This window comes from Rhamphochromis sp. 'chilingali' (assembly GCF_963969265.1).
Source record: "Rhamphochromis sp. 'chilingali' genome assembly, chromosome: 10".
NCBI classification, from domain to species: Eukaryota; Metazoa; Chordata; class Actinopteri; order Cichliformes; family Cichlidae; genus Rhamphochromis; species Rhamphochromis sp. 'chilingali'.
The window spans coordinates 13652593-13678919 of record NC_137937.1 but is presented as its reverse complement, the minus strand read 5'-3'; the positions used below and the strand labels follow the sequence as shown (position 1 = coordinate 13678919).

Sequence of the window (26327 nt, the reverse complement as noted above, 5' to 3'; positions counted from 1 at the left end):
CAGGACCTGGAACAAAGGCGATCAACTGATTTTAAATTACACAATAAATATTCAATAAATAATTAAACTTCCTGTGTGCAAATGTTCTTCATGTGCAAAATCTATATTTAAAGTGCAATGCTAAATAAAGTGCTAGATAAGGTGTTTTTAATAAAGTAAAAGGTCCTAAAATGCAATACAAATTATAATATAAATAAGGGAGTCCTCTTCTTTACAGTCTCCGAGGGAAAAAAAACTAGTTTCAAAATACATGAAAAGCTGAAAGGTGTGTTTTGTTGCCTTAACCACAGTGATTTTAGCCCAGTACGTTCAGAACTGGATGATTCGTCTCATGAGTCATGAGACACTGCTCTCCCCTACGTACGCTTTCTTTATAGAGTAAAATTATCATATCTGTTTCGCCAATATTGTCCCCGTGTTTACTTGGTATTTGATCGATATCACAGTTTGCAGAATCGCACGGCGCTAAACACAGGGCGGCGATCTGCAGCAGCCGGCAGCGCCTCTGCGGTGCGTTGGATTGTGGGTATCTTGTTTCCTGATAGACTCTGACAGTCGGTCAGCTGTTGAGGGAAAACTTTTTTCTTTTTGGTAAAGTTTCCTATCTTTATTTATTTTTTTGCTGTAGTTAGATGTTGGATCCCCCTGGAACAGCCTTCCCCGCGCGCGAATTTCACGTGTCATCGAGCACCGTCCTGTAGCTCATACCAGTTTGTAACGATATATTCATAACAAAAATTACTTCGCAATGAGCCTGAACGAGCACTCAATGCAGGCTCTGTCCTGGAGAAAACTCTACTTGAGCCGAGCCAAACTGAAAGCAACCAGTCGCACTTCGGCTCTCTTGTCAGGCTTCGCAATGGTAAGTTACATTTTAATTTGACGCTGCAGATAGTTTACGTGAGGCACAATTTATTTATTTAGTTTTGAAGGACCGTGACCGTGTTACAGGCCTAATGACAGCTACGGTGCACTGATACTTAGCATAAATGACCGTTTTGTTTACTGGAAGTCTACGGGTTACTAGTGTAGGCTTGTTAAAGTCATATTTGGCTTCCATTGCACGTCCCACATTGCGGGACTGTAATACCTGTGGACTGAGAGCAAAACTTCGTGGAAATTTAGTGGGGGCTCGCCTGCGCCACCCCTAAAAGTCCAGGTTTATCTTCCGCTTTAATAAGTAGTCCGCGGAGGAGCGTTAAAATACATAAGAAACAAGAAAAAAATAACACATGAAAAGTTTTGAAAATATTAGCCTATAGTGCCACCAAATGTTTGTTTTTAATTTAACGACATGCAGTTACAATGAATCAACAAATATTTTTTGTAAAACTAAAAGCCTAACACATAGGAGCTTCCTTCCCCCTTCCTGATGCAAAAATTATGATGTACAGTGACTCTTGGCCAGGGATGCATCTGCAGTAAGAAGCTCCACAGGTATTCAAAAATACCAGAACACTTGTAAACAGTTCTGTTTATAAAATATACCTGTACACACAAGATACTCTTGGGTGGCCTGGGATTCTTTTGTGAAAAGCAGTACTATATTTATAGTGGTTGTATATATAACAGCCGTAGCAAATGTGCTACTGATGTCGAGTAAGTTTAAGCTATGCAGCATAAAGGATTGCATACACAGCTCTCTGTCTGTCTCTCTGTCTCAATATTAGGTTTGACAGAATAGACTTTTAGTGGGGTATTCACCTTGTTTCCGGTTATTTGTGCAAACTGTGACACTCTGGTTTAATTCCAGCACTTCCTAATTTGTTACAAACATTTTTCTCTCAGGTCAAGAATTCTGATTCCTCTTAGTAGTCAGCTACTATCTCTTTTTCACCTAACGGAGCTGTTTCCTTTTTGATATTCTCAGGTTGCCATGGTGGAGGTACAGCTGGAGCGGGATTACGAGTACCCTCCAGGGCTGCTGATAGCCTTCAGCGCCTGTACCACCGTTCTGGTTGCAGTGCACCTCTTTGCCCTCATGATCAGCACCTGCATCCTGCCCAACCTGGAGGCTGTCAGCAATGTTCACAACCTCAACTCTGTCAACGAATCTCCCCATGAGCGCATGCACCGCCACATAGAACTGGCCTGGGCTTTCTCCACAGTTATCGGTACCCTCCTCTTCCTGACGGAGGTGGTGCTCTTGTGCTGGGTGAAGTTCTTACCCCTCAAAAGCAACGCAGATGAGAAAAATGACACCATAAGTCCTGGCGTGGCTGCGGCCATAGCTTCCACCTGCATCATGGTGCCATTTGGACTTGTTTTTATCATGTTCGCTGTCCACTTTTACCGCACGCTCGTCAGTCATAAAACAGACAGACAGATCAGAGAGCTGGAGCAGGTCATTCGGCTCCAGAACCAGCTGGAGCACAGGGCTGAGAACGACGACCTGAAGGCCGCTGTCCATTTTCCCTGAGTACACGCAGACAACAGCAAAACCAGAGTAGAACCTCTATTTTTACTTTATCCAGATGCTTGTTTTTAGAAAACTTCTTCTACTGTACATTTCTTTGATACTGCATGCTGACTAAATTATCCAGTAATTTTACTCTTTGTAGTTTCTTTGTAAATGCTTGGCTCTCAGCTGAAAACATCATCATCAGTATCAACATAAGTTAGTCTATGGTAGCCTTAAAGGACGACCTTTTAGGCTACCATAGATTAACACTAATAGAATAGGACTTTCTAAAGATCTTCACATGAGCATTTCAATGCGTTGGAATGATCCCCTAACGTGTTTAGCTTTTTACATCAAATACTGAGTTCATGTGAGAAAAATATAGAAACTAAGTTCTCTTAAGTTATAACAGCAGCAGAAAACTGTTGATTGGAGTAAGATGGGCTAAAAACGAGGAAGTTTGTAATATGACTCAACATGTTCAGGAATTTGTTTCAATTTTTACTGAAAAGAAATCTGGGAACTCTGTTGTTACCCAGTTCTAAAATTTCATCAGTTTCCTGTTTGTATTGTACTAAATTGATCTGAGCAGCACACTCGGGTTCTTTTTGCTCTCTGCGTATACTGTAAAACTCCAGCCTACTGTTGCATTTACCTACAGGTTTTCTGGTTCTTGACTGACTGACCTTATGCCACTATCATGTTTACCAAATTAGGCTTTCTGTAGAAATATCTCCAAGCCAAACCTTAGTGGCTTTTTTAGTTTGCCACTCTTACATATACTTTTGAGTCAAACTTTTCTTACTTTTTAATTTAAAAGTTGCTGTTTTCATAATCCTTGGGAGCTCTGTAAGTCTTTGATAAAGAAGAGTACTATATAAACCAACAGTATTTGTGTGCAATCTGATGGAAAAGAACACGTGTCAGTGTGTGCTTTTAACCAGTCTGCGTTCAGGAGTGTGTTACTGCGGTATGGATATTTGAGTAGAAATAAATGTGTTATCCCTTTGTAACATGGATATTTTCTTCATGTTAAATGACTCTTGCAATATACTGTAAAATCCACAGGTGGCCACTGGTTTCAAAAAAGTGTTTTTGAATGTGTTATTACAATGTTACGTTGCATGAAAATATTGAGTGTTTGTTCTTGTGTTAGCTTTTAGCATTGAGCATGTTCACCCTGTTTGGGTCATAGATGTATTTAAGTGCGCTATGTACTGTACTGCTTTATTGTTTTACACGGGTTTGGTCACTTTCTTTGTAGTTTTTACTGTAATATTGATATGTAGAATAGTGTCACAACAGAAATGTAATTTCAGGACATTGTACACGTAATATCTTCTTTCACAACATGATTTAAAATATTGGAGGAAACTTTTTTTCCCCTCTTTGGGAAAAATTATGTTTTTGTTTTTTTTTTTTAATTTACTGGCGCTTGTAATGCTGTGTTTCTATCAATGTAACACTGTTTTATTGTTAACTTGCAATCTGTGGACATGGTTTATACTGAGTCATGGGACTGCAGTAACTGTAGACCACATTTGCATTCAAATTGTCCTGACTGGGTGATAAAATCTGTGTGACACGTAGCAGAAACCAAAGACTGTTGGGAATAGTTCACAGACAGTTCAGTAAAATGGTGTTGATGTTTTTCTTTGCTTAAGTTGAATTTGCTGTTTTTGTTGTTGTTGTTTTATCGGGAGTTAAGTGAAGTCTGTTTTATTTCGGTAAATGGTGCACACTCCCTCCGTGAAACATGTAAGATGGGAATTACCACTTGTGCCTTCTTTAAAAACACAGCAATGCAGGTGAAGGTGGTCACTGTGGTTAATTTTTCCGCATTATATATATATATGTGTGTGTGTGTGTGTAAACTGCTTTTGTCAGTGTACAACTTTGAAGTGAACATAGTAACTTTTGCTTATGCGTGCCGTTAACAGCTCATGAAAAAGCTTGAAGCTTCATGAAGTGTTGAGAATTATCAGGATGTTGGTTTTGGGGTTTTTTTGCCAGTTTGCAAAATAAAAAAAAAGATTTGTTCTCATTATTTTTTTAATTGTGTGTTCAGTGTTGTCTGTGTAGCCATGTGGATGTATAAAACAGGAATACATGAGGAAACATTGTAATCTGTCAAAATTACAAAATCTAATGGGAAACCACACAGGAAATGTCCAAAAATGGAGGACGAGTGGAGCTTACAGTGCTGAAGCCAAGACAGAGAAATCCCCCCCCACCTGTCTTGCTGACTTTTGTCTGCATTCTTTGAGACCATTAGCACTTTGTTGCTTTTCTGCTGAAGTTGTGCATGGTTTCATAGTTGGCAGAGCTCTCTAAGTGCAGCGCAGGCTTGGTTCTTCCTCTCTCCATTTTCCCACTCAAGAGTTTTATTCCCACAAGTGACCTGTGAATCATAAAAATGGGTTACCTGATACTATAGTTACAAACTAATAATATTAACTAGCAACAGTAATAGTAGCCGCTGTTAAGGTAATGTGCTTTTCAATCTGACCTTTATCTTGGATTTGTGCAGGTGTACTTTGCAACTGACATGTATTTTGGTCACCCCATTTAAGAAGTGCCACAACACAAGACGGCACAAATAAAAATGGCAAACCATAAAGACATCACTTATAAATACCTTATAAATGCTTGGTTTAGAAGGTGATGTGTAAGTTAAGGATAACACCTTAATCCCATAAGAGTATCAATATTATTATTTTATTATTTTGTTGGCTGTTATTATTTAGTATTTATTCCAACTTTGAGATGAAAGTAATGAAAATGCTGCAATTATGTAATCAACGGTGCAGTAGGCTATCTTACCTGACTCTGTAAAACAAAAAAGCAAACAAAAAAACAAAGGCTGATCCTGCACTGCATATAATGTAGACATTATCCAGAGACAATGACCAGGAAATACATGTTTTTATATTAATACCTGCACATGTCACTTCATTTTAAATAAAAAGGTGTATCCTTTGTTTAATTTTTTTCATTTTTACCGTACTGATCCATGTACTGTATAATATCAAACATAGCAGCTGCCTTTTATTTTATTGCAGGCTACCAGCATGTGGCCATAACCTATGTTTAGTATGTAAATTGTATTTTACTCAGTCACAAGCTTAACACAAATATTCGACCAGTCTTTGGATTATTAATGTCTAATAAAGGTCCCAAAGGTGCCTATATATACACCTCACCTGTTAACCCACCTTAGGTGTTCTTCCGCCTTGTTCAGGATCTATTTTTTCCTCTCCGTCGACTGGCGGATGGATCATTATCCAACCTTAGCGACGATCCGTGAAAACACAGAAAAATAAATCCCAGCTGTTTTTCCACAATGTTGCTCCTTCAAAGGATACAACTTTGGCACAGGTAAGCAAGATTTAAAGAAACAAATCTTTTGTGAGACTAACCTTTGAGTATTTCTGTGTTTCCTACCACCACCTGTTATCTTTTTTCCCGAGGATAAGGTTACAGGTGATGCTCTCCATCACCTGTTGGGGTGTGTTAACCTCTCGCGGAGCAGCAATGTAGCTAGCTGACAGTGTGGCACAAAACGAGCAAACTGGAAGTAACTGTTGTTGTTTGTTTGGGTTTTTTTTTAAGGTTTTGACGAATGTAATGGAAAGCGAAAAACAAAGTACTGAGAGCGAGAGACAGCCTCTACACTGGAGAAGTTGCAAGCTGGTTATAGATCCTGCGCTGACGAACGGGCTGTACAAAGTGTACCGTTATGATGGACAATACTTTAACCTGCCGGTGAGCACCTGTCCGCCTCTCCACATAGGTGATGTCAGCACATGTATTATATCTATTATAATAATAATGATAACGAGGGTCTTCTCTGCCAGGTTGAGGACCTAGGTCTACTTCCTGTGATCACAGTCAGGGATCCGCGCATCTGCCGCCTGTGGAGCAGGTGTATCAAGACTGACTTCGTGGTTCCCAAATTTAAGGTAACTGTTAAAACGACTGTAATAATACAGACATCCTATTTTAAGTAATCGTGCTTTAAAAACAACTAATAGCCCATTTCTTGTTTTCCCGTGTGTCTCCAGATTGATGAGTGGTACGTGGCTCCCGTTCCTCCAAAAGAAGTGACATTTTCTAAGCTCAACGACAACGTGAATGAGACTTTCTTGACTGATATGTGCAAAAAATATGGGAACATGGAAGAAGTGGAGATATTTTACAATCCCCCAAACAAGAAGCATTTAGGTATCGCAAAGGTCACATTTGATACAGTAAGGGCTGCAAGAGACGCTGTCCAGCACCTGCATGAGACATCAGTGATGGGAAATATTATTCATGTGGAACTTGATCCAAAGGGTAAACTTTACTTTTTCTCTGTGTGTGTGCTGAGGTGTAAATGTAAGTGTTGAATATGCTGATTAACTAGAATGTGCTCCTCCTCAGGGGAAAATAGAGCTCGATATCTCCAGCTCTTGTTAAGTGGGCTGTATACGCCTTGGACGTTGCCGGTGGGCAGCAGCGAACGGGCTCTTCAGGGCTTAGTTGACAGTTTGCTGGTGAACATTTAAATTTCTTAAAAGCTGCTCATAATGATTTGACCCATGAAAAGATTTTATCTTTAATATTTGTATTACAGCTGTTAAATATGAATGTATTTGTTAATTGTTTTCCCCTTTTTTTACTTCATTATCAACATCTTGCAGGGAAGCTCGGCCACACAGCAGCTGGGAAATGTCTGCAGCCCCACCAGCATTGCTACGCCCCTCTCTCTGGACACAGCCTACTCCAGTATTTGTCAAGACACACCTTGCAGCTTTGGGCTTACACCACGTTCTCAGGGAACCCCCCGGACTCCCTGCTTGCCTGCGACTCCTCTCTCCTCCCACGACTCTTGCTATTCCAGTCTTCAGGCGACTCCCGTCCTCCAAGGGGAACCCTCCGCCTATAGTGTTCACAAACCTTTAAGACAAGAGCTTTGCCGTCGTAGACGACAGCACAGGGGACTTAGCCACGTCTCAAATGTTAGCATCATTCTGAAGCAGTTCCAGCCACAGCCACCACATCCCCTCTTAACCAAAACACAAACTAGCAGCCAGCAGCTTGCATTGTGGAGTCCCAGTGCACAAACCTCTTCTAACAATAGTGACGAGGCTCCCTTTAGTCTCACCTCCCCTTTTCAGGAGACTGAAGATGTGGTTAACACAAGTTATGCATCTTCACCTCTGAATGGTAACTCTCGCGACATCCTGACTGTTGATCTCTCAGCTGACCTGCAAACTAGAACAGCTTCTCCATTTGATAACCACCAGCCAGAGGCAGCTGTTTCAAGTCTAGACTCCCGAATTGAAAGTTTGCTGATAAACAGCCAGATCACTGACCCCTTATGCTTTCATGGAAAGACCTCTGAGACCGATCCATCCTCTCAAGAGAGCCCGGCTTCACCTGGCTCACCTCTTAAGGTCTCTTCCTCGGATGACTCACAGTTTTGTACCCCACTGTCTTGTGAATCCCCCACAAGCGGCCACCAGTACTCCCACAATGATGCTGTGGATGAAAATGAGGAGGACGAAACTACTCGAGCTGTTTCATTTCTTACAAGAAGTTCCCAGTCCCTCTGTCCGTCTGATGTTGCTTATTCAGAAAACTTAACACACATAAACAATGAAGAAGATCCAGAGAGGGTCCAGCCATCGTCAGGCCCAAAGGTAATCTATCTGGATATATTGCAGTGATAATAAAGGTAGAATTTACCCTATTGTTACTATGTAAAAATGTTAATGGTGTGATATTAATCAGCCACTCAAATTATTATTGTTTCTGTCTTATTCAGGAACACTGTGCAGCACATCAGGAGAAGAAATCCTCAAATAACAGACAGTTTGAAGCTGTGACACCAGCAGAAGACCTCTCTCTGCCCGATCCTCCATCCGGTTGTTCTTCCAGTTCCACCACTCAGCAACTTACCCTGAAAGCTCTCCCAACTGTTACAGCTGGATTCCCCCAACCCTCAGCACCCCCTTTCCTTTTCCCCATTCCTCGATTTCCCCCCTCTCTTCCACCTGTTCCACCTCGCCTGCCAGATGGCACCATCCCGATCCCTCCTCCAGGATGGATGCCACCTCTGGGCCACAAAGCTGCCATCCACATTCCTCCTCCCCCCATTCCACCTCGTACTCCAATTCCTCCTCCACCAACTTTCCTGAGACCCCCTCCACCTTTGATAGCGCCACCCTCTGTTCCACCTCCTGTGCACATGTTCCCTTTACCCATACAGCCAGGGTGTCCTTTGGATAAGGGGAATCCTCCAAGGCATGGCGGTCCACCGTTGCCATTCCCTCCTCCTCCTCCTCCACCTCTTTGGCCTGCACCTCCTTTTCCAAGGTTTAACCCCTTTGTGCCACCACCACTCTACCCACCTGTGCAGGCAAATCCCCACAAGATCACGACAGAAAAAGTTTTAGATATCCTCATGGATGAACTGAAGTCAATCATAAAGAAGGACATTACACGTAGAATGATTGAAGGGGTCGCTTTCAAGGCATTTGAAGACTGGTGGGAGTGTCAGGAGAAGAAGGCAAAGGTAAAACCTTTTTCACATATTTTATTGTCTCTTATAGTGGGCACATTAACAAAACATTTTGCATGTCTTTTAATGGGAGTAGTTGTTTGGAGCCAGTGGGTCTTATAACTCAGTTGATTCATTTAAGATACAAGAGTCTCCTCTGAAATGTGGAGCGGCAAGAGTGGAAGACAGGAACAAATTCCTAAATCCCCTCAGTAACATTGGTGGGCAGAGCAGAAAACCACCACTGCCATCCTTCAAGGTAATCTGTTTTGGAGAGATTTTTGAAACACAGCTGGTTTTGACTGCCAAGTGATGCCTAAATAAAGAAATTTCCACGCAGGTAAAAAGGAAAAGATCAGACGAGACAGGAAATGACTCCGGTTCTGCTCTCAATCATTCTGGTCAGTGCGATTAATTCAAATTTCAGTGTGTATTAACTTTCTGTGCCAGACTGTCGCTTTAACTGATTCTAACTTGTTGCATTAGAGGTGAAGAAAGGGGACGACATAGTGAGAGCGGCGTCTGAGAGAGGCAAACGCAGACACGCAAGACCACTGGATCTGGACAGTGATGATGATGATGATGGTGATGCTGGGGAAGAAGATAAGATACTTCAAGATGAAGAAGCGATACCAGACAAAGTGAAGGCTTTTGTGCTGGATGAGGATGAGCCACACATCCTGGTAAATGAAGAGACAGAAAAGAAAAAAGAAATAGCAAATAAGAAATTGAGAAAAATGCCGTGAGGTCAATATTTTAGTCTGGTGCCTTTACTTTTTCAGTTGTTAGTCTTAAAATTAAAATTTTAACTAAAAAGTTTAAACTTCTGGAGACAGCATTACATAACTGGTGCTCTGATTAGTCTGACAGAGATGCTCATGGTGATGACGAAGAAGATGATGATGGCAGTAATCATACTGCGGAAGAAAATAGTCCGATGGAGGATCGATGTGACGGAGAGCAGTGCTTAGACAGCGGTATGTTAAAATCTCATACAACACTGAACACTCATTAAAAATCACATATCTTAACATTGAACAGTGTGGCTTCTTTTTCAAATGTAGAGGTTTTTTCAGAGGATAGCGAGCACACGTCGGACTGCGAAACTTCAGATTCGCTCTCCTCGGTGGGCTTTGAGGACACGTTGTCTGACCTTACCACTGAAGGTGAAGACGCCGAGGAGGACAGCGAGGACGCCGGGAGTGAAGAGTGTATAGTTATATCATCAGATGAGGACTCAGTGGAGCACGAGCCCCCTCTTACCCCCTCAGCCCCACTGACCCCTGGTGCTCAGCTGGATCTGGACCAGCAGGGCTGGTCAGAACTGTTCCCAAGGCAGGAAACGGAGGAGGACCAGTACACATCGTGCCACGAAGACAACTGCGACTTCGATGCTATGATGGAGCTCCATACCAGCGACCCCCAGGACCTGCTGCCCCCATCACCTCTAGGACTATCAGGTTACATGTCCTTGTAAAGCAATAGATCTGTTAAGTTAGTGTCATCAGGTTAATCAAAAGTGGTTTAATTGTCACTCATGTAAAAATATCTTGTAATACTCCCTGAATTTCCAGTGTGCTACAAATTAACAGAACTACACAAGAGTAAGTTGTGTATCAGGTTTTCAAATAATTATGTATGAAAATTCCTTGTTAATCTGTATAGCAGTGGAGCCATGCCTTGATATGGAGATGGAAAGCCCTGATTGGACAGTGGAGTCTCCAGAGAACATAAAAAGCCTGAGGCCTCCCACTCCTACTGGCCGTTTGGTGGACAGTGACCCTGACATCCTTTTAAAAAGCAGACCATCATCTCCTGCTGCAGAGGAGGAGGAACGACCACCAACACCAGGCAAGGGAATAGTGGCAGGACTGGAAAGTGAGAATTCAGAGGAAGTCCTCTCCCCAGCAAGCGATGGACTCGCTCAGCCTCCCTCTGATCTCCTCATGGCATCATACCCATTATGCCAGGAGATGCCTAAGACTCCTGGCAGAGATGAAAGAGGTATGTGGACTCATTGTAGCTCAGGCAGAGCTCCTGCAACACCTGGAAGAGGGACCGCAGATTTAGAATTTAGCACAGTGAGCCCGCCCCTTAGCAGCCCACCACTTATCCCACTCTTGCCCAGCAGTCCATACATCACAGCCCCAAAGACTCCAGGAAGAGACATTATCCTGCCCAGAAGATCAATAGTCCACAAAAGGAAATCCAAGGTGGCGGCAACGTCAGTGCCTCTGTCATGTAATAATATTTTCAGAGTTTCCCCCATCACAGTGTCCTCGCCATTCAGCGTCTCTGACTCTTCATGTGACAGTGTTGATGGAAGGGATGTCCAGATCCGTTCAGGTGTGAGAGCAAAGCCTCTACAGGGACTGGAGAACATGCCTGAGCTGTTGGACAAAGAGAAAATCTTACTGAGGCTAAACCGATGGAGGAGGCTGAAGAAGAGAAGGCGGGCCCGTCACTGGGAGAGATCACTTAAAAGAATCAGTCCGTTGTTCTCTCAACGTCGTCCTCACAGGTGGCGTTCACCCTACGAAGAGAGGAAAATCCTTCATAGCATTTGGAAGGACGGCTTGGATGAAGAAGATGTAAGGTTTCTGCAGTGCACCTATGAAAGGCTGCAGGTGCAGGATAATGGCTGTGGGTGGCTCAGTGACACCCTCTGGATGCCTCATCCTCATATCCTTACAGACAGTGTTTTATGTTGAAATGATTCTTTATATTGTGGGAAACAGTTAAGTTGTTTTTTTAAGTCATACTTAGAATGTTTTTTTGTTTTGTTTTTTCTGATGAAGCTGCTCTTTGCATATTACTCTGCTGTTCACATCCTTAACTGCTGCTCACTGACTAAGGTCCTTACAGAGAAGAATGAGGAGCACAGATCCTGGCAGCCGCACCACAGAACAGGCTCTGCTCGAAGTGAAGGTTTTTACAAAATCAGCAGGAAGGATAAAATGAGGTATCTGCACAACACGCGGCTGGCTGCGGAGCTTCCGTCTACAAGCGCTCAGGTATTAAAGGAGGACAGAAGGTGAGGATTTCTGTGTCCAGTTTAATATTTATCTATTTAATGTTGAGACATTTTTCATCAGGGAACGTGCATTCCAGCCCAGCAACCCACTTCACTGCGAGCTGGGTCTGACTTCAGGTGTGAACAGCGCCGGCTGCTGTCCTCTTTCAGCTGTGACAGTGACCTGGTCAAGTTCAACCAACTCAAGGTTAGCAGGAAGTTAGTGACAATCAGCAGACTACTGTAAAAGCCCAGTTTGAAAGAAGTCTACAGTGGAGTCTAAAACTGAGTTTACCGTTAGGTTTTTATTTGGGCAGACAAGAAATCAGAACATTAGTTCTGCACTCTAAAAAAAGAAAGAAATAATTTCACACTTATTGTATGTTTTTTAACTTTGTTAAGTCTTGAGCCACTTCTCCTTTCTTTATATTTTTCTGGGAATATGGGAAATAGGTGCAGAGATTTATTGAAACATATGCAAACATATATGGAAAGATGAGCACACTGAAAAACAGGATCAACTGAATCTTTTAGGTCCCGTGTCAGGTTCTTGTTGGATTTTTTCCTGTTTCTTCTTTCATCAGTTTTAAATAGTTTAACTTTAAATAAGGTGCAGCTTCTTCTTTTGCACTCTACTGATGGCTGTAGAACCGATGGCAACAAAGTGCCTAAAATACAATTTAAACCAAACAAATAAAAAAAATCCTCTGAAAATGGTCAAGCACAAGGATTGTACTGAAAGTGACTGAAAAACCAGCCAGTATCCAAATAAAAAATTGACTTTACTATTCATTAGCTTTCAAATTCACAAAGCAAAATATAGAGTAATGAGGGTGACTCGAGATTTTTGCACAGCACTGTCTCATTTGAGCGACAGTCCAAACCCGTGCTATATCGTCTGTCAGTTCCGAAGGAAGAGGATTCGTTTCAGCAGGAGTTACATCCACGAGTGGGGCCTGTTTGCCATGGAGCCTATTGCTGCAGACGAGATGGTGATTGAGTATGTGGGCCAAATCATCCGACAGGTAATTCTGATGCAAACTAACATGCACTTTTAAACAAACCCCTTTTCCCCTGATTGTTTCTCTAAATTAGTCCACCGGTCCACTGGGGGCCTCGGGTCGTGCTGGGTGGTTTCCATCCATGCGTGTAGAGTAACTGTGATAAACAACCCTCGCATAGATGGAAAGCCACATCTGTTTTCTTTCTCCTCAGGTCATTGCTGACATGAGGGAGCAGAGATACGAGGAGGAGGGCATTGGAAGCAGCTATTTGTTTCGGGTGGATCAGGACACCATCATTGATGCTACCAAATGTGGGAACTTAGCCAGGTTTATCAACCACAGCTGCAATGTGAGTAAAAACCAGCGGTGCTGTGGTTAGAGATGAAAGTGATTCCACATAAAGTATTCCCATTAAAAGGTTTGTGGGGTTTATTTATTTATTTTTGTCTTACAGCCTAACTGCTACGCAAAGATCATCACAGTGGAGTCTCAGAAGAAGATAGTCATATACTCCCGCCAGCCTATAAACATCAATGAAGAGATTACATATGACTACAAGTTTCCTATTGAGGAAACAAAGATCCCTTGTTTGTGTGGGGCAGACGGCTGCAGAGGCTCCTTGAACTAATCACCTGTTAAGTGGCCTGATTAGGTAAAGAGAAAAAGTGGCAACCTAAACCAGAGGTATCAAAAAGCAATTTTTAATACTGTTCAGCAACTATTCAGCATTTTGGAAGCCGTAGAAGAGCTCATGAAAGAACTGCAGACATGTGGTACTCAGTGAATAATGGTTTAATACTAAGCTGCCATAAACAATATATAAATCAGGACCGGAACAAACACTTGGGACTCACAGAGAGTTATCACAGTTTATGAGAAAAACTAACAAAAACCAAGAGTGGTCTCTTTTAAACAGGAGGGGAAAATCACATTCTAGACTTCATGCTAAATCTCCAACTTCTGTTGACCTCGCCGTCTAAAAGTTAACAAAGTGTATAGTTAAATGTTTTCATTTATGAGAGCTCGGATAACGTTTTGCTTGAGTCAAGCTTGTGTTAATAAAAATGGTTTTCCTGTTGATGTTTTATACAAACTGGAAGCACTGCATTGTGATTTAAAGTGGATGTTGTACTCATGTCATTTTTGCAAGCATCAGGAAAAATGATAAAGACATAAAATGAACAATTAAATGTAAAAAAAACAAAACCAAAAAACAAACATGCAACACATAAAAAAATAAGGAAAACCATAAGTATACGTGCTTTGTGTATTTCTCTGAAGATGAGACATTTTCAGGCATAAGGATGTTTATTAAAGCATTCGTTTTATACTAAGTTGATGGATATAGCATGTTTTCTGAACCCCTAAATTAATGCATCACCCAGTTCACATCTTGTTTAAATCTCCATTTGTTGTCAGAACAGTCAGATTGCCTCTAGCGTGCTGGTCTGCTTCAATAGCCTCAAAAAGAGACTTGAAGTTTCCTGCACCAAAGCCCTGTGGATGAGAACATGTTTTTTTTGTTTAATAACATGTTAAATATACTGTAGAGTACATTTCCACTGCTTGTTTAGCCAGTGGTGCCCTCACCTGGTGATTATGTCTCTGAATGACTTCCAAGAACACAGTGGGGCGATCCTGGACCGGCTTAGTGAAGATTTGAAGTAGGTAGCCATTGTCATCGTAGTCCACCAAGATCTTTAGTTCCTGGGTAACGGTGAGGACATAAAACAATATTTTGTCAATTTGAAGGGATTTTTTTGGTTAATTATGAAGACAAAATGTGTTTTATGCACCTTTAGTCTTTAAAAAAATATGATTAGAGTGAACTGAGTCAACATGTTCTACGATTTAAAAAAGGCCACTGTGTTTGGCTACGTAAGGATCACAAATCATCACTCTTTCAGCTTTGTTAATTTAGGGTTTTAGCTCTGACCTGCAGGACATCAAGGTCCTCTGAGATTTTGACCTTTGAGTGTTTCAGCTTCTCTCTCAGCTGGTCGTAGTAGGTCTCAGGCACAGACATGAACTCCATCCCGCGCTCCTTCAGGTTACGGATCTGCAAACAAGGTAATTAACATTACAGTTAAGCTGCTGTTATAACTCAGCCTGTTGCAGAGGTAAGCAGGGTGTTTTAGTTGCCATACTGTAGTAATGATATCTGAAGTGTTCATGGCGATATGCTGCACTCCTGGACCTCCATAGTACTCCACATATTCCTGTAAGTCAATAATGTTCTTATTAGTCCACATACCACATGGTTAATGTTTGTTCATTTGAATACTTCAACTCTGGTTTTAATCTGGTAACCCAGATGTTTAATTAAAGTAGATAAACTGTAAGCAACATGCCTGGATTTGAGACTTTCTCTTCCCCATCGCAGGCTCATTGATGGGCATTTTCACGGTCTCCTCGTAGTTTGCCACGACGATTGAGCGCAGGGCGCTGAATTCTGTCTGAAGCTGCTTGTCGTCCACGGACCAGAAGCGGTGAAAGAGAAGGTTTCTCTGATACCTGTTAAATGAAGAAACACAGATTAGGAGCCACTGTGGCACAAATACTCTTGAAGTTGCTCTCATAGTGTCATATGCACAGTAAAGAAACACGTTTCTTCACATGGCAAACAAAAGAAAATACACACACACACATACACACACACACACACACACACACACATATATATATATATATATATATAAAAAACACCCAGCACGCCCCTGCGGGCGGTTTATCCTTCAAGCTCGGGTCCTCTACCAGAGGCCTGGGAGCTTGAGGGTCCTGCGCAGTATCTTAGCTGTTCCCAGGACTGCGCTCTTCTGGACAGAGATCTCCGATGTTATTCCCGGGATCTGCTGGAGCCACTCGCCTAGCTTGGGAGTCACCGCACCTAGTGCTCCGATTACCACGGGGACCACCGTTACCTTCACCCTCCACATCCTCTCGAGCTCTTCTCTGAGCCCTTGGTATTTCTCCAGCTTCTCGTGTTCCTTCTTCCTGATATTGCTGTCATTCGGAACCGCTACATCGATCACTACGGCCGTCTTCTTCTGTTTGTCTACCACCACTATGTCCGGTTGGTTAGCCACCACCATTTTGTCCGTCTGTATCTGGAAGTCCCACAGGATCTTAGCTCGGTCATTCTCCACCACCCTTGGGGGCATCTCCCATTTTGACCTCGGGACTTCTAGGTTATACTCGGCACAGATGTTCCTGTACACTATGCCGGCCACTTGGTTATGGCGTTCCATGTATGCCTTGCCTGCTAGCATCTTGCACCCTGCTGTTATGTGCTGGATTGTCTCTGGGGCATCTTTACACAGCCTGCACCTGGGGTCTTGCCTGGTGTGATAGACCCCAGCCTCTATGGATCTTGTACTCAGAGCTTGTTCTTGTGCTGCCATGATTAGTGCCTCTGTGCTGTCTTTCAGTCCAGCTTTGTCCAGCCACTGGTAGGATTTCTGGATATCAGCCACCTCCTCTATCTGCCGGTGGTACATACCGTGTAGGGGCCTGTCCTTCCATGATGGTTCCTCGTCTCCCTCCTCTTTCTTGGGTTTCTGCTGCCTGAGGTATTCACTGAGCACTCGGTCAGTTGGGGCCATCTTCCCAATGTATTCTTGGATGTTCCTTGTCTCATCCTGGACTGTGGTGCTGACACTCACCAGTCCCCGGCCCCCTTCCTTCCGCTTAGCGTACAGCCTCAGGGTGCTGGACTTGGGGTGAAACCCTCCATGCATGGTCAGGAGCTTTCTTGTCTTTATGTCAGTGGCTTCTATCTCCTCCTTTGGCCAGCCTATTACCCCAGCAGGGTACCTGATCACGGGCAGGGCGTATGTGTTGATGGCCCGGATCTTGTTCTTACCATTCAGCTGACTCCTCAGGACTTGCCTGACCCTCTGCAGGTACTTGGTGGTTGCAGCCTTTCTAGCGGCCTCTTCATGGTTCCCATTTGCCTGCGGGATCCCCAGGTACTTGTAACTGTCCTCTATGTCTGCAATGTTGCCTTCTGGTAGTTCAATCCCCTCAGTTCTGACTACCTTCCCTCTCTTTGTTACCATCCGACTACACTTCTCCAGTCCGAACGACATTCCAATGTCATTGCTGTATAGCCTGGTAGTGTGGATCAGTGAATCGATGTCTCGTTCACTCTTGGCATACAGCTTGATGTCATCCATGTACAGGAGGTGGCTGACAACTGCTCCGTTCCATAGTCGGTATCCGTAGCCAGTCTTGTTAATGATCTCACTGAGGGGGTTCAGGCCTATGCAGAACAGCAGTGGGGACAGAGCATCTCCTTGGTAGATCCCGCACTTGATGGTAACTTGTGCTATGGGCTTGGAGTTGGCCTCTAGTGTTGTACGCCACATCCCCATTGAGTTCCTGATGAAGGCTCTTAGGGTCCCATTGATCTTGTACAATTCTAGGCATTCCAGTATCCAGCTGTGGGGCATTGAGTCATAGGCCTTCTTGTAATCAATCCAGGCAGTGCACAGGTTGGTCAGTCTGGTCTTGCAGTCTCGGCTGATTGTTCTGTCTACCAGTAGCTGGTGTTTTGCACCTCTGGTATTCTTGCCAATTCCTTTCTGTGTCCCGCTCATGTATTGACCCATGTGCCTGTTCATCTTAGCCGATATGATGCCTGACAGGAGCTTCCATGTAGTACTGAGGCAGGTTATTGGTCGGTAGTTGGAGGGACCGGTCCCTTCTTGGGGTCCTTGGGGATCAGGACCGTCCGGCCTTCAGTTAGCCATTCCGGGTGTCTCTCGTTAACTAGCAGCTGGTTCATTTGTGCTGCCAGACGCTCGTGGAGTGCAGTCAGCTTCTTCAGCCAGTAGGCGTGAACCATGTCGGGCCCTGGTGCTGTCCAACTCTTCATACTGGAGACCCTTTCTTGGATATCTGCCACTGTGATGGTTACTGGACCCTGTTCAGGGAGGTCGCTGTGGTCTGCCCTCAGATCCACTAGCCACTGAGCATTGCCGTTATGGGTTGCGTCCTTCTCCCATATGCTCTTCCAGTATTGCTCCGTCTCCAGCCTTGGTGGTGCTGTTCTCTTATTGTTCCCTTGCCACTGAGAGTACACCTTTGCTGGTTCTGTGGAGAACAGCTGGTTTATTCTCCTGCCTTCTATCTCTCTGGTGTACCTCCTCAAGCGGCTGGCCAAGGCTGTGAGTCTTTGCTTGGCAGTTTCCAAGGCCTCAGGTATGGACAGCTTGCTGTATTTCTTAGGCACCTTATTTGTCGCACCTTTCTGCAACTCTGTTAGTTGGCTAACCTCCCTCCGTGCTACTTTGATCTTGCCCTCTAGCCTCCTTCTCCATGGAGGGTACTGCCCCTTGTGGCTGTTCAACTTGTAGCCAAGCATCTCACTGATCACTGCTGCCGTATTGTAGATCAGCTTGTTAGTGTCGATAATCGTGGTTGTAGGTATTGCCCGTAGTGCTGCATTAACATCATCTAGCAGACCTTCTGAGGGTACTTCACGTAATCTTGGTAACCGGCTACGGGGGATCCAGGTTTAGCAGCTGGATAGCGTAGTGGTTAAACTACACGCCTTTGGAACAGAGGATCGCAAGTTCGATTCCTGCCTGGGGCGTCTGTATCCAGTAAGGGTCCTAAGGCTAGACCCCCTATGCTAAGCAAGCCTACCGCAGACATGAGCGAGACAGATAAATATGAAGGCATGCCGGCTCGGACGTCGCCCGGATCAACAAGGTCCGCGTCAGGTGTTGAGGAACCAGGGCACCCTGACGAAAAGTGGGCTACTGGAACAAGAAGGCATCGGTGGGCAAGGGATGAAAACAGGGCGTTGTTGGAATGCTACTACGCAAGTAACCCCGGCGGAAGGGGCTACATGAATAGGATGAGGGACCTATGGATTCTTCGATACCCAACATCCATATATATATATATATATATATATATATATATATATATATATATATATATATATATACATACACCCAGCATGCCCCTGCGGGCGGTTTATCCTTCAAGCTCGGGTCCTCTACCAGAGGCCTGGGAGCTTGAGGGTCCTGCGCAGTATCTTAGCTGTTCCCAGGACTGCGCTCTTCTGGACAGAGATCTCCGATGTTATTCCCGGGATCTGCTGGAGCCACTCGCCTAGCTTGGGAGTCACCGCACCTAGTGCTCCGATTACCACGGGGACCACCGTTACCTTCACCCTCCACATCCTCTCGAGCTCTTCTCTGAGCCCTTGGTATTTCTCCAGCTTCTCGTGTTCCTTCTTCCTGATATTGCTGTCATTCGGAACCGCTACATCGATCACTACGGCCGTCTTCTTCTGTTTGTCTACCACCACTATGTCCGGTTGGTTAGCCACCACCATTTTGTCCGTCTGTATCTGGAAGTCCCACAGGATCTTAGCTCGGTCATTCTCCACCACCCTTGGGGGCATCTCCCATTTTGACCTCGGGACTTCCAGGTTATACTCGGCACAGATGTTCCTGTACACTATGCCGGCCACTTGGTTATGGCGTTCCATGTATGCCTTGCCTGCTAGCATCTTGCACCCTGCTGTTATGTGCTGGATTGTCTCTGGGGCATCTTTACACAGCCTGCACCTGGGGTCTTGCCTGGTGTGATAGACCCCAGCCTCTATGGATCTTGTGCTCAGAGCTTGTTCTTGTGCTGCCATGATTAGTGCCTCTGTGCTGTCTTTCAGTCCAGCTTTGTCCAGCCACTGGTAGGATTTCTGGATATCAGCCACCTCCTCTATCTGCCGGTGGTACATACCGTGCAGGGGCCTGTCCTTCCATGATGGTTCCTCGTCTCCCTCCTCTTCCTTGGGTTTCTGCTGCCTGAGGTATTCACTGAGCACTCGGTCAGTTGGGGCCATCTTCCCAATGTATTCTTGGATGTACCTTGTCTCATCCTGGACTGTGGTGCTGACACTCACCAGTCCCCGGCCCCCTTCCTTCCGCTTAGCGTACAGCCTCAGGGTGCTGGACTTGGGGTGAAACCCTCCATGCATGGTAAGGAGCTTTCTTGTCTTTATGTCAGTGGCTTCTATCTCCTCCTTTGGCCAGCCTATTACCCCAGCAGGGTACCTGATCACGGGTAGGGCGTACGTGTTGATGGCCCGGATCTTGTTCTTACCATTCAGCTGACTCCTCAGGACTTGCCTGACCCTCTGCAGGTACTTGGTGGTTGCAGCTTTTCTAGCGGCCTCTTCATGGTTCCCATTCGCCTGCGGGATCCCCAAGTACTTGTAACTGTCCTCTATGTCTGCAATGTTGCCTTCTGGTAGTTCAATCCCCTCAGTTCTGACTACCTTCCCTCTCTTTGTTACCATCCGGCTACACTTCTCCAGTCCGAACGACATTCCAATGTCATTGCTGTATAGCCTGGTAGTGTGGATCAGTGAATCGATGTCTCGTTCACTCTTGGCATACAGCTTGATGTCATCCATGTACAGGAGGTGGCTGACAACTGCTCCGTTCCGTAGTCGGTATCCGTAGCCAGTCTTGTTAATGATCTCACTGAGGGGGTTCAGGCCTATGCAGAACAGCAGTGGGGACAGAGCATCTCCTTGGTAGATCCCGCACTTGATGGTGACTTGTGCTATGGGCTTGGAGTTGGCCTCTAGTGTTGTACGCCACATCCCCATTGAGTTCCTGATGAAGGCTCTTAGGGTCCCATTGATCTTGTACAATTCTAGGCATTCCAGTATCCAGCTGTGGGGCATTGAGTCATAGGCCTTCTTGTAATCAATCCAGGCAGTGCACAGGTTGGTCAGTCTGGTCTTGCAGTCTCGGCTGATTGTTCTGTCTACCAGTAGCTGGTGTTTTGCGCCTCTGGTATTCTTGCCAATTCCTTTCTGTGTCCCGCTCATGTATTGACCCATGTGCCTGTTCATCTTAGCCGATATGATGCCTGACAGGAGCTTCCATGTAGTACTGAGGCAGGTTATTGGTCGGTAGTTGGAGGGGACCGGTCCCTTCTTGGGGTCCTTGGGGATCAGGACCGTCCGGCCTTCAGTTAGCCATTCCGGGTGTCTCTCGTTAACTAGCAGCTGGTTCATTTGTGCTGCCAGACGCTCGTGGAGTGCAGTCAGCTTCTTCAGCCAGTAGGCATGAACCATGTCGGGCCCTGGTGCTGTCCAACTCTTCATACTGGAGACCCTTTCTTGGATATCTGCCACTGTGATGGTTACTGGACCCTGTTCAGGGAGGTCGCTGTGGTCTGCCCTCAGATCCTCTAGCCACTGAGCATTGCCGTTATGGGTTGCATCCTTCTCCCATATGCTCTTCCAGTATTGCTCCGTCTCCAGCCTTGGTGGTGCTGTTCTCTTATTGTTCCCTTGCCACTGAGAGTACACCTTTGCTGGTTCTGTGGAGAACAGCTGGTTTATTCTCCTGCCTTCTATCTCTCTGGTGTACCTCCTCAAGCGGCTGGCCAAGGCTGTGAGTCTTTGCTTGGCAGTTTCCAAGGCCTCAGGTATGGACAGCTTGCTGTATTTCTTAGGCACCTTATTTGTCTTACCTTTCTGCAACTCCGTTAGTTGGCTAACCTCCCTCCGTGCTACTTTGATCTTGCCCTCTAGCCTCCTTCTCCATGGAGGGTACTGCCCCTTGTCGCTGTTCAACTTGTAGCCAAGCATCTCACTGATCACTGCTGCCATATTGTAGATCAGCTTGTTAGTGTCGGTAATCGTGGTTGTAGGTATTGCCCGTAGTGCTGCATTAACATCATCTAGCAGACCTTCTGAGGGTACTTCACGTAATCTTGGTAACCGACTACGGGGGATCCAGGTTTCAAGCTTGGCCATGATCCTATTTTTCAGGTCAATTCCTCTCGCACTCAACGATCCTTCTCCTATCGCACTTGGGGCTATGTACCCAATCTCGGGTGGGGGTGATGATATCGCCCCCCTGACCTGGCGTCCTGACTCCTCCTTGCCGTAGCATTTGTGTTGTACCTCGTCAATCTCTAGCTGCTAGCTGTGAGAGCAGTCCCTTCTTTCGAATGTTGGAACACTGAGCTACTAGTTGTTTCGCCGTCATTGTGGATGTTGGGTATCGAAGAATCCATAGGTCCCTCATCCTATTCATGTAGCCCCTTCCGCCGGGGTTACTTGCGTAGTAGCATTCCAACAACGCCCTGTTTTCGTCTCTTGCCCACCGATGCCTTCTTGTTATATATATATATATATATATATATATATATATATATATATATATATATATATATATATATATATATATATATATATATGGAGAGAGAGTGAGAGAGAGAGAAATATAGCCTCATATATTATATTAAAAGAACCAGAGCTGCAAAAGCAATGTACATATTAATGCAATTTACATTTATAGTGATACCCTGGGCTTCATACACCACAGACACCACATTAACTAAATTTGAGGGGTTACATTTTTGGCCTGTAAAAACATCAGTGACTGACATTTTTATGAGCCAGAAAAAAATTGGTTCTTCACATCTGAAAACCGCCAGCCAGTGTAACACGCCTCTTCAGAGGTTAAACCAATGAGCTTGCTCATTTAGAGAACTGCCTTACTTCCAACAATGCAGTAAAAAAAACAAAAACAAAACAAGATCCAGATGTGGAAAGCCCACTTAATGCAAAGTCCACTTAATGCAAAGTCATGCTGATCCCAAGTCATGCCAAAAAAACTGAGTTATGTAAGAATCAGACACCCTTTAACTCCGCCCCTCATTCACCCTCTGGCTTGTGTTTCTGCAGAACACATGGCAAAAGTTGGCCTTCGAGGATTTTTGCTCGACAAACCCTCTTAGATGTGGATAACTGACGGGGCATATTTTAACCTGAAGCACAATCTTTTTCTAAACCTAACCAACTAAAAACAAGGAAATATTCTAGGAAATATTCAAGCCTCCCTACATCTTCTGCAGTTTTTTTCGTCCCAACACAGAGGCTTTTAGTTGTATTTATATGGTACATTGCTATTTCACACTCTCTACAAGAACTAGCTGCAAGTCCTCACCATTCCACTGCTGAAACCATCTCATCATCTGGTTGGTTTCCTACAACGTGATCGATAAAGTCCAGGTTTCCACTTGGGCTGCACGGAGGGGAAAAACAAACAAATAATTCAGTCAGCTGTGATTCAGACAGAAATACACATTATCAGTTTACAAAAACATCACATCCGGAATAATTTCTGTTTACTCACAGTTTGTCGAGTAAGGGGTCCTTGAACAGAGGAGGATGGAACCCAGGCAGAAACAATCCACTGTATCCTGTCCTCTCCACAAATGTGTGAGTGGTGTCACCATACTGAAGGAAACAAAAGCAAATCCAAAATCCTGGATTTTCTGATGTTTCCAACTTTTTTCATAAATCCCTGAATCATGGTATCTAAAATATTCACTATAAATATACAACACTTACAGTTTGCAGCACAGCCAGCCTGACTTTACCATATTTGTCCTCCAGAGTGTAGGGTTCCTTTATAATGACTGCCCCTCGCGCCCGGGCTTTCTGTTTGGGAAATAATGTTAATTATGGAAGCAATAGCTTTTTCAGTTACTAACATGATGCATCTGTAAAATAAAAGCTGAACCATTACCTGCACGAGAAAGTCACAGTCCTCCACTGTAAATGCAATGTCCTTCACTCCGTCCCCATGCTTAACCAAATGATCCCCCATCTCTGAAAACATGACAAGAACAGACATTTTCTTCAGCTTAAATGAACATATGATTCACAGGTTTCTTAAAACTCTTTTACATTTTTGTGATTTATAATGAATGTGTACTAAAAGGGATTGTTTCGAGTGGGACTTTCACCAAAGCATATCAAGATAATATGTTTTCAACAATTTCTTCTTTCCTTGCTTATTCAAATTGATCATAGGGGTCAGTCATGGCGCCGATATTCTTACCACAGACTAGTCTAAATATATTTTATAGACATGGAACTGCAAAAAGTCTGGCAAAAGAAAGAATGCACAAAATAGTATAGTAGTATATATATCTAAAAATGTAACAGAAGTGTAGACATGTTACAAATGAACCTGTTAAAGTCAAAAGTAATTGTGACCACTACAGGAACCCAGCTCCTTATCAGTGCTGTACCTTTGTTTCCAGGATTGAGGGCGGATGAGAACACGTAAATGATCTGTGAAATACAGAGTGAACACATCGACATGATTAAACTCCTGCCTCTGTGCATCTTTAGCTTTCACTTGAGTCTAGGTGTATTTTGTTACAATTAACATCACTCAACAAATCTACACATTGTAAGAAAACATTTTTAGGTGCTTTAAACTGATTTCCCCTCTTGTGGGCTGCGGGCACTGAGTGCTCTTTACCTTGCCTTGTTTGACTACATGTGACACCACTTCACGACTGCCCGTCTCCAAACCTTGGTAAGCCACAGGCTCAAATCCAAGCTTGTTGCAGTAATACGATGCAGCCTGTTGGAGACAAACAAAAACGTGAGCAAAGAGGGAACCGATTCACAGTCTGCTGAAACTGGGCATGTTTGCAGCAGACTGGCTTTAGCGCCATCTCCTGGTGACGAATTTTGATGGTGTTTGTGCAGCAGGGGTTCTGGGAGGTGGGAAAATGAGTGTTCTGTGTGCTGCGTTCCCTCCACCTCTTTGGATGACCAATAAAACAGCTAAAAGAAAAGTAGAAAGCTGGAACTAACTTACCTGCTTTGCATTTCCAACCCAGAATGTTAAGTGATCAAAGCAGAGGAATCTGCCCTGCTCATGCTGAAGACAAAAAGAAATAACAAAAATCAGTCACATATGCAAGTTTAAAAAAAAATCTAATAATACCAAAACCAGCTTGCAGTCAATGATTAAATCATCTCTGCAGTGCAACACACACGAATCAGTTATTTACCTTCTCGCCTTTGTCTGTGTATGTTGTCTGCAATTAAAAGTAACACACCAAAACTTACTACTTACAGAAAAAGAACTGCTTTTTTGGCATAACCAATATTATCTCCATGCAAACACAAATTCTCAGAGCGACCTGAGATAGGAGAAAGAAGCCATTTGAGAGGATTCATCAGCGAAGAGCAACTCACCATCTTTGCTGGAGGTGATGAGACCTGACAGTCCGAATGAAATGTGTGGCGAACGTCTGAATTTAAAAGCCGGGCAGGAAGTGTTTAAACCCACTCCCACCAATGGGGTGGAGAGATTGGAGGAGGAGAGCGTGCTGATGCTTTGTGCACTTTTGCTGTTATGCAATGATTACTTGGGGGGAAAATCCCTTCAAAACTTTAAAGATGTCATTAAAAGAAACAAAAACAAAACTCATTATCACCTTATTCACTGACTGATGCTGCTCAGTATGAGAGACGACGGCTAGACCCATCCAGAGATGTGCAGAAAATGTAATTTTGCTTGTGTTGTGAGTTGCTCTGTATGAGAATGCGTTTTTGCATCCAAACATTATTCTTCAAAAAAGGAAACACAAAAACGAATTGTCCACACAGGTTTTGAATTACAACTGCATTTTTTTAGGACAAGAAGGACCTAGGAACATATGTTAGTGTTTAGCGGCAAGAGGAGGCTCACGCATCCCGAACTCTCATTGGCTCAAAGGGTTTATGCTGAGTGAACCCGCATGTGCTTGAAAATACCCTCAACCCCCCATCCCATCAATCATCCTCCTTCACGTGCAGTTTTCTACTGATCTTAAAACTATTTCATTATCATTAAAAATCTAATTGACCCGAACTCAGTCGTGGTGCATGTAATGTTTTCACAGAAGGTGCAAATGATCTCAGAGCAAATGGGACCTGCATAGGAATGAGTCAGACTGTGCAAGTTTATTATACGACAATGTTCATCACAAAAGAAAAGAAAAGATAATGAAAAAATAGAGGATGTTTTAATGAGATTAAAGACTCCATATGATACAAATCGACGGGCCTCAGTGTGAAGAGCAGACAAAACAGCTCTTAAAGGCAGAACCAATCGCATTCAAGTATCCTGCATCAAATCTAAAGGATCCTGCTGAAAGAACTACAAATGCGGTGCATGTATGATAGATCCTGTCAGTTATCCCTAAATCCTGCACTGCATCCAGATGAGCTGTTGAGCCTGTGACCCCGAGCACAAACAGCACAGCTGAGGTTTCTCTGCACTAAACATCAACTAAATGGCCCAAAGAAGCAAAGAGCAACCTGTCAATGCAAAAAAGCTACATTCAGAGTGTGTATAGTACACAGACGTGCACACAAGCACTATAATTAAATGCATGTCATCCTCGTGTATTTCACAGAGGAACATATCTAGTCTAATCGTCTGTCAAACAGCAGATTTGTTAGTCATCTGTTGAAGCTCTATTTTCCAGTAACGGCTCACTAATCACTAATGAGAAACTCAAAGCCAGCCC

General features: G+C 44.0%; 3 protein-coding genes across 4 annotated transcripts; 2 read left to right on the top strand and 1 right to left on the bottom strand.

Annotated features, from left to right (window-relative positions):
• Window positions 1-522: 522 nt before the first annotated feature.
• LOC308403878 (calcium release-activated calcium channel protein 1-like) lies at window positions 523-4039 on the top strand. 2 transcript variants are annotated; one of them, XR_013972993.1, is made up of 3 exons: window positions 523-862; window positions 1871-2617; window positions 2664-4039. XR_013972993.1 is itself a non-coding variant. In XM_080893677.1 (2 exons), the coding sequence occupies exons 1-2, from the start codon at window positions 749-751 to the stop codon at window positions 2417-2419; spliced, it is 663 nt and encodes a 220-aa protein (XP_080749803.1). In that variant the 5' UTR covers window positions 523-748; the 3' UTR covers window positions 2420-4039. The 2 variants fall into 2 exon arrangements, 1 of the variants encoding a protein (XP_080749803.1); XM_080893677.1 differs by having other exon boundaries at window positions 1871-4039.
• A 1671-nt stretch (window positions 4040-5710) lies between these two features.
• LOC308404459 (histone-lysine N-methyltransferase SETD1B-A-like) lies at window positions 5711-13611 on the top strand. The gene is made up of 18 exons (XM_080894523.1): window positions 5711-5779; window positions 6014-6166; window positions 6259-6363; window positions 6466-6736; window positions 6824-6936; window positions 7084-8085; window positions 8211-8960; window positions 9088-9204; window positions 9286-9346; window positions 9432-9628; window positions 9808-9922; window positions 10010-10405; window positions 10611-11642; window positions 11793-11959; window positions 12041-12166; window positions 12864-12983; window positions 13174-13311; window positions 13417-13611. The coding sequence occupies exons 2-18, from the start codon at window positions 6029-6031 to the stop codon at window positions 13588-13590; spliced, it is 5022 nt and encodes a 1673-aa protein (XP_080750649.1). The 5' UTR covers window positions 5711-5779; window positions 6014-6028; the 3' UTR covers window positions 13591-13611.
• A 138-nt stretch (window positions 13612-13749) lies between these two features.
• hpdb (4-hydroxyphenylpyruvate dioxygenase b) lies at window positions 13750-25077 on the bottom strand. Its single transcript, XM_080894524.1, has 14 exons — window positions 25009-25077; window positions 24822-24848; window positions 24626-24688; window positions 24281-24385; window positions 24045-24087; window positions 23537-23619; window positions 23359-23448; window positions 23141-23244; window positions 22952-23029; window positions 15314-15476; window positions 15110-15181; window positions 14899-15021; window positions 14553-14669; window positions 13750-14459 (listed from the first exon to the last, which is right to left on the bottom strand). Exons 1-14 carry the CDS (start codon window positions 25009-25011, stop codon window positions 14349-14351), a joined length of 1182 nt encoding a protein of 393 aa, XP_080750650.1. The 5' UTR covers window positions 25012-25077; the 3' UTR covers window positions 13750-14348.
• Window positions 25078-26327: the final 1250 nt, after the last annotated feature.

Excerpts from the sequence above, each read along its gene's own strand:
- LOC308403878 (XM_080893677.1), top strand. The coding sequence starts at position 749 with ATGAGCCTGAACGAGCACTCAATGCAGGCTCTGTCCTGGAGAAAACTC. Across the intron at positions 863-1,870 it reads TCTTGTCAGGCTTCGCAATG|GTTGCCATGGTGGAGGTACA; the intron begins GTAAGTTACATT and ends TGATATTCTCAG.
- LOC308404459 (XM_080894523.1), top strand. The coding sequence starts at position 6,029 with ATGGAAAGCGAAAAACAAAGTACTGAGAGCGAGAGACAGCCTCTACAC. Across the intron at positions 10,406-10,610 it reads ATCACCTCTAGGACTATCAG|CAGTGGAGCCATGCCTTGAT; the intron begins GTTACATGTCCT and ends TAATCTGTATAG. Across the intron at positions 11,643-11,792 it reads TCCTCATATCCTTACAGACA|TGACTAAGGTCCTTACAGAG; the intron begins GTGTTTTATGTT and ends ACTGCTGCTCAC.
- hpdb (XM_080894524.1), bottom strand. Across the intron at positions 24,088-24,280 it reads ATGTAGTCAAACAAGGCAAG|ATCATTTACGTGTTCTCATC; the intron begins GTAAAGAGCACT and ends TGTATTTCACAG. Across the intron at positions 23,245-23,358 it reads GGCTGGCTGTGCTGCAAACT|TATGGTGACACCACTCACAC; the intron begins GTAAGTGTTGTA and ends TGTTTCCTTCAG.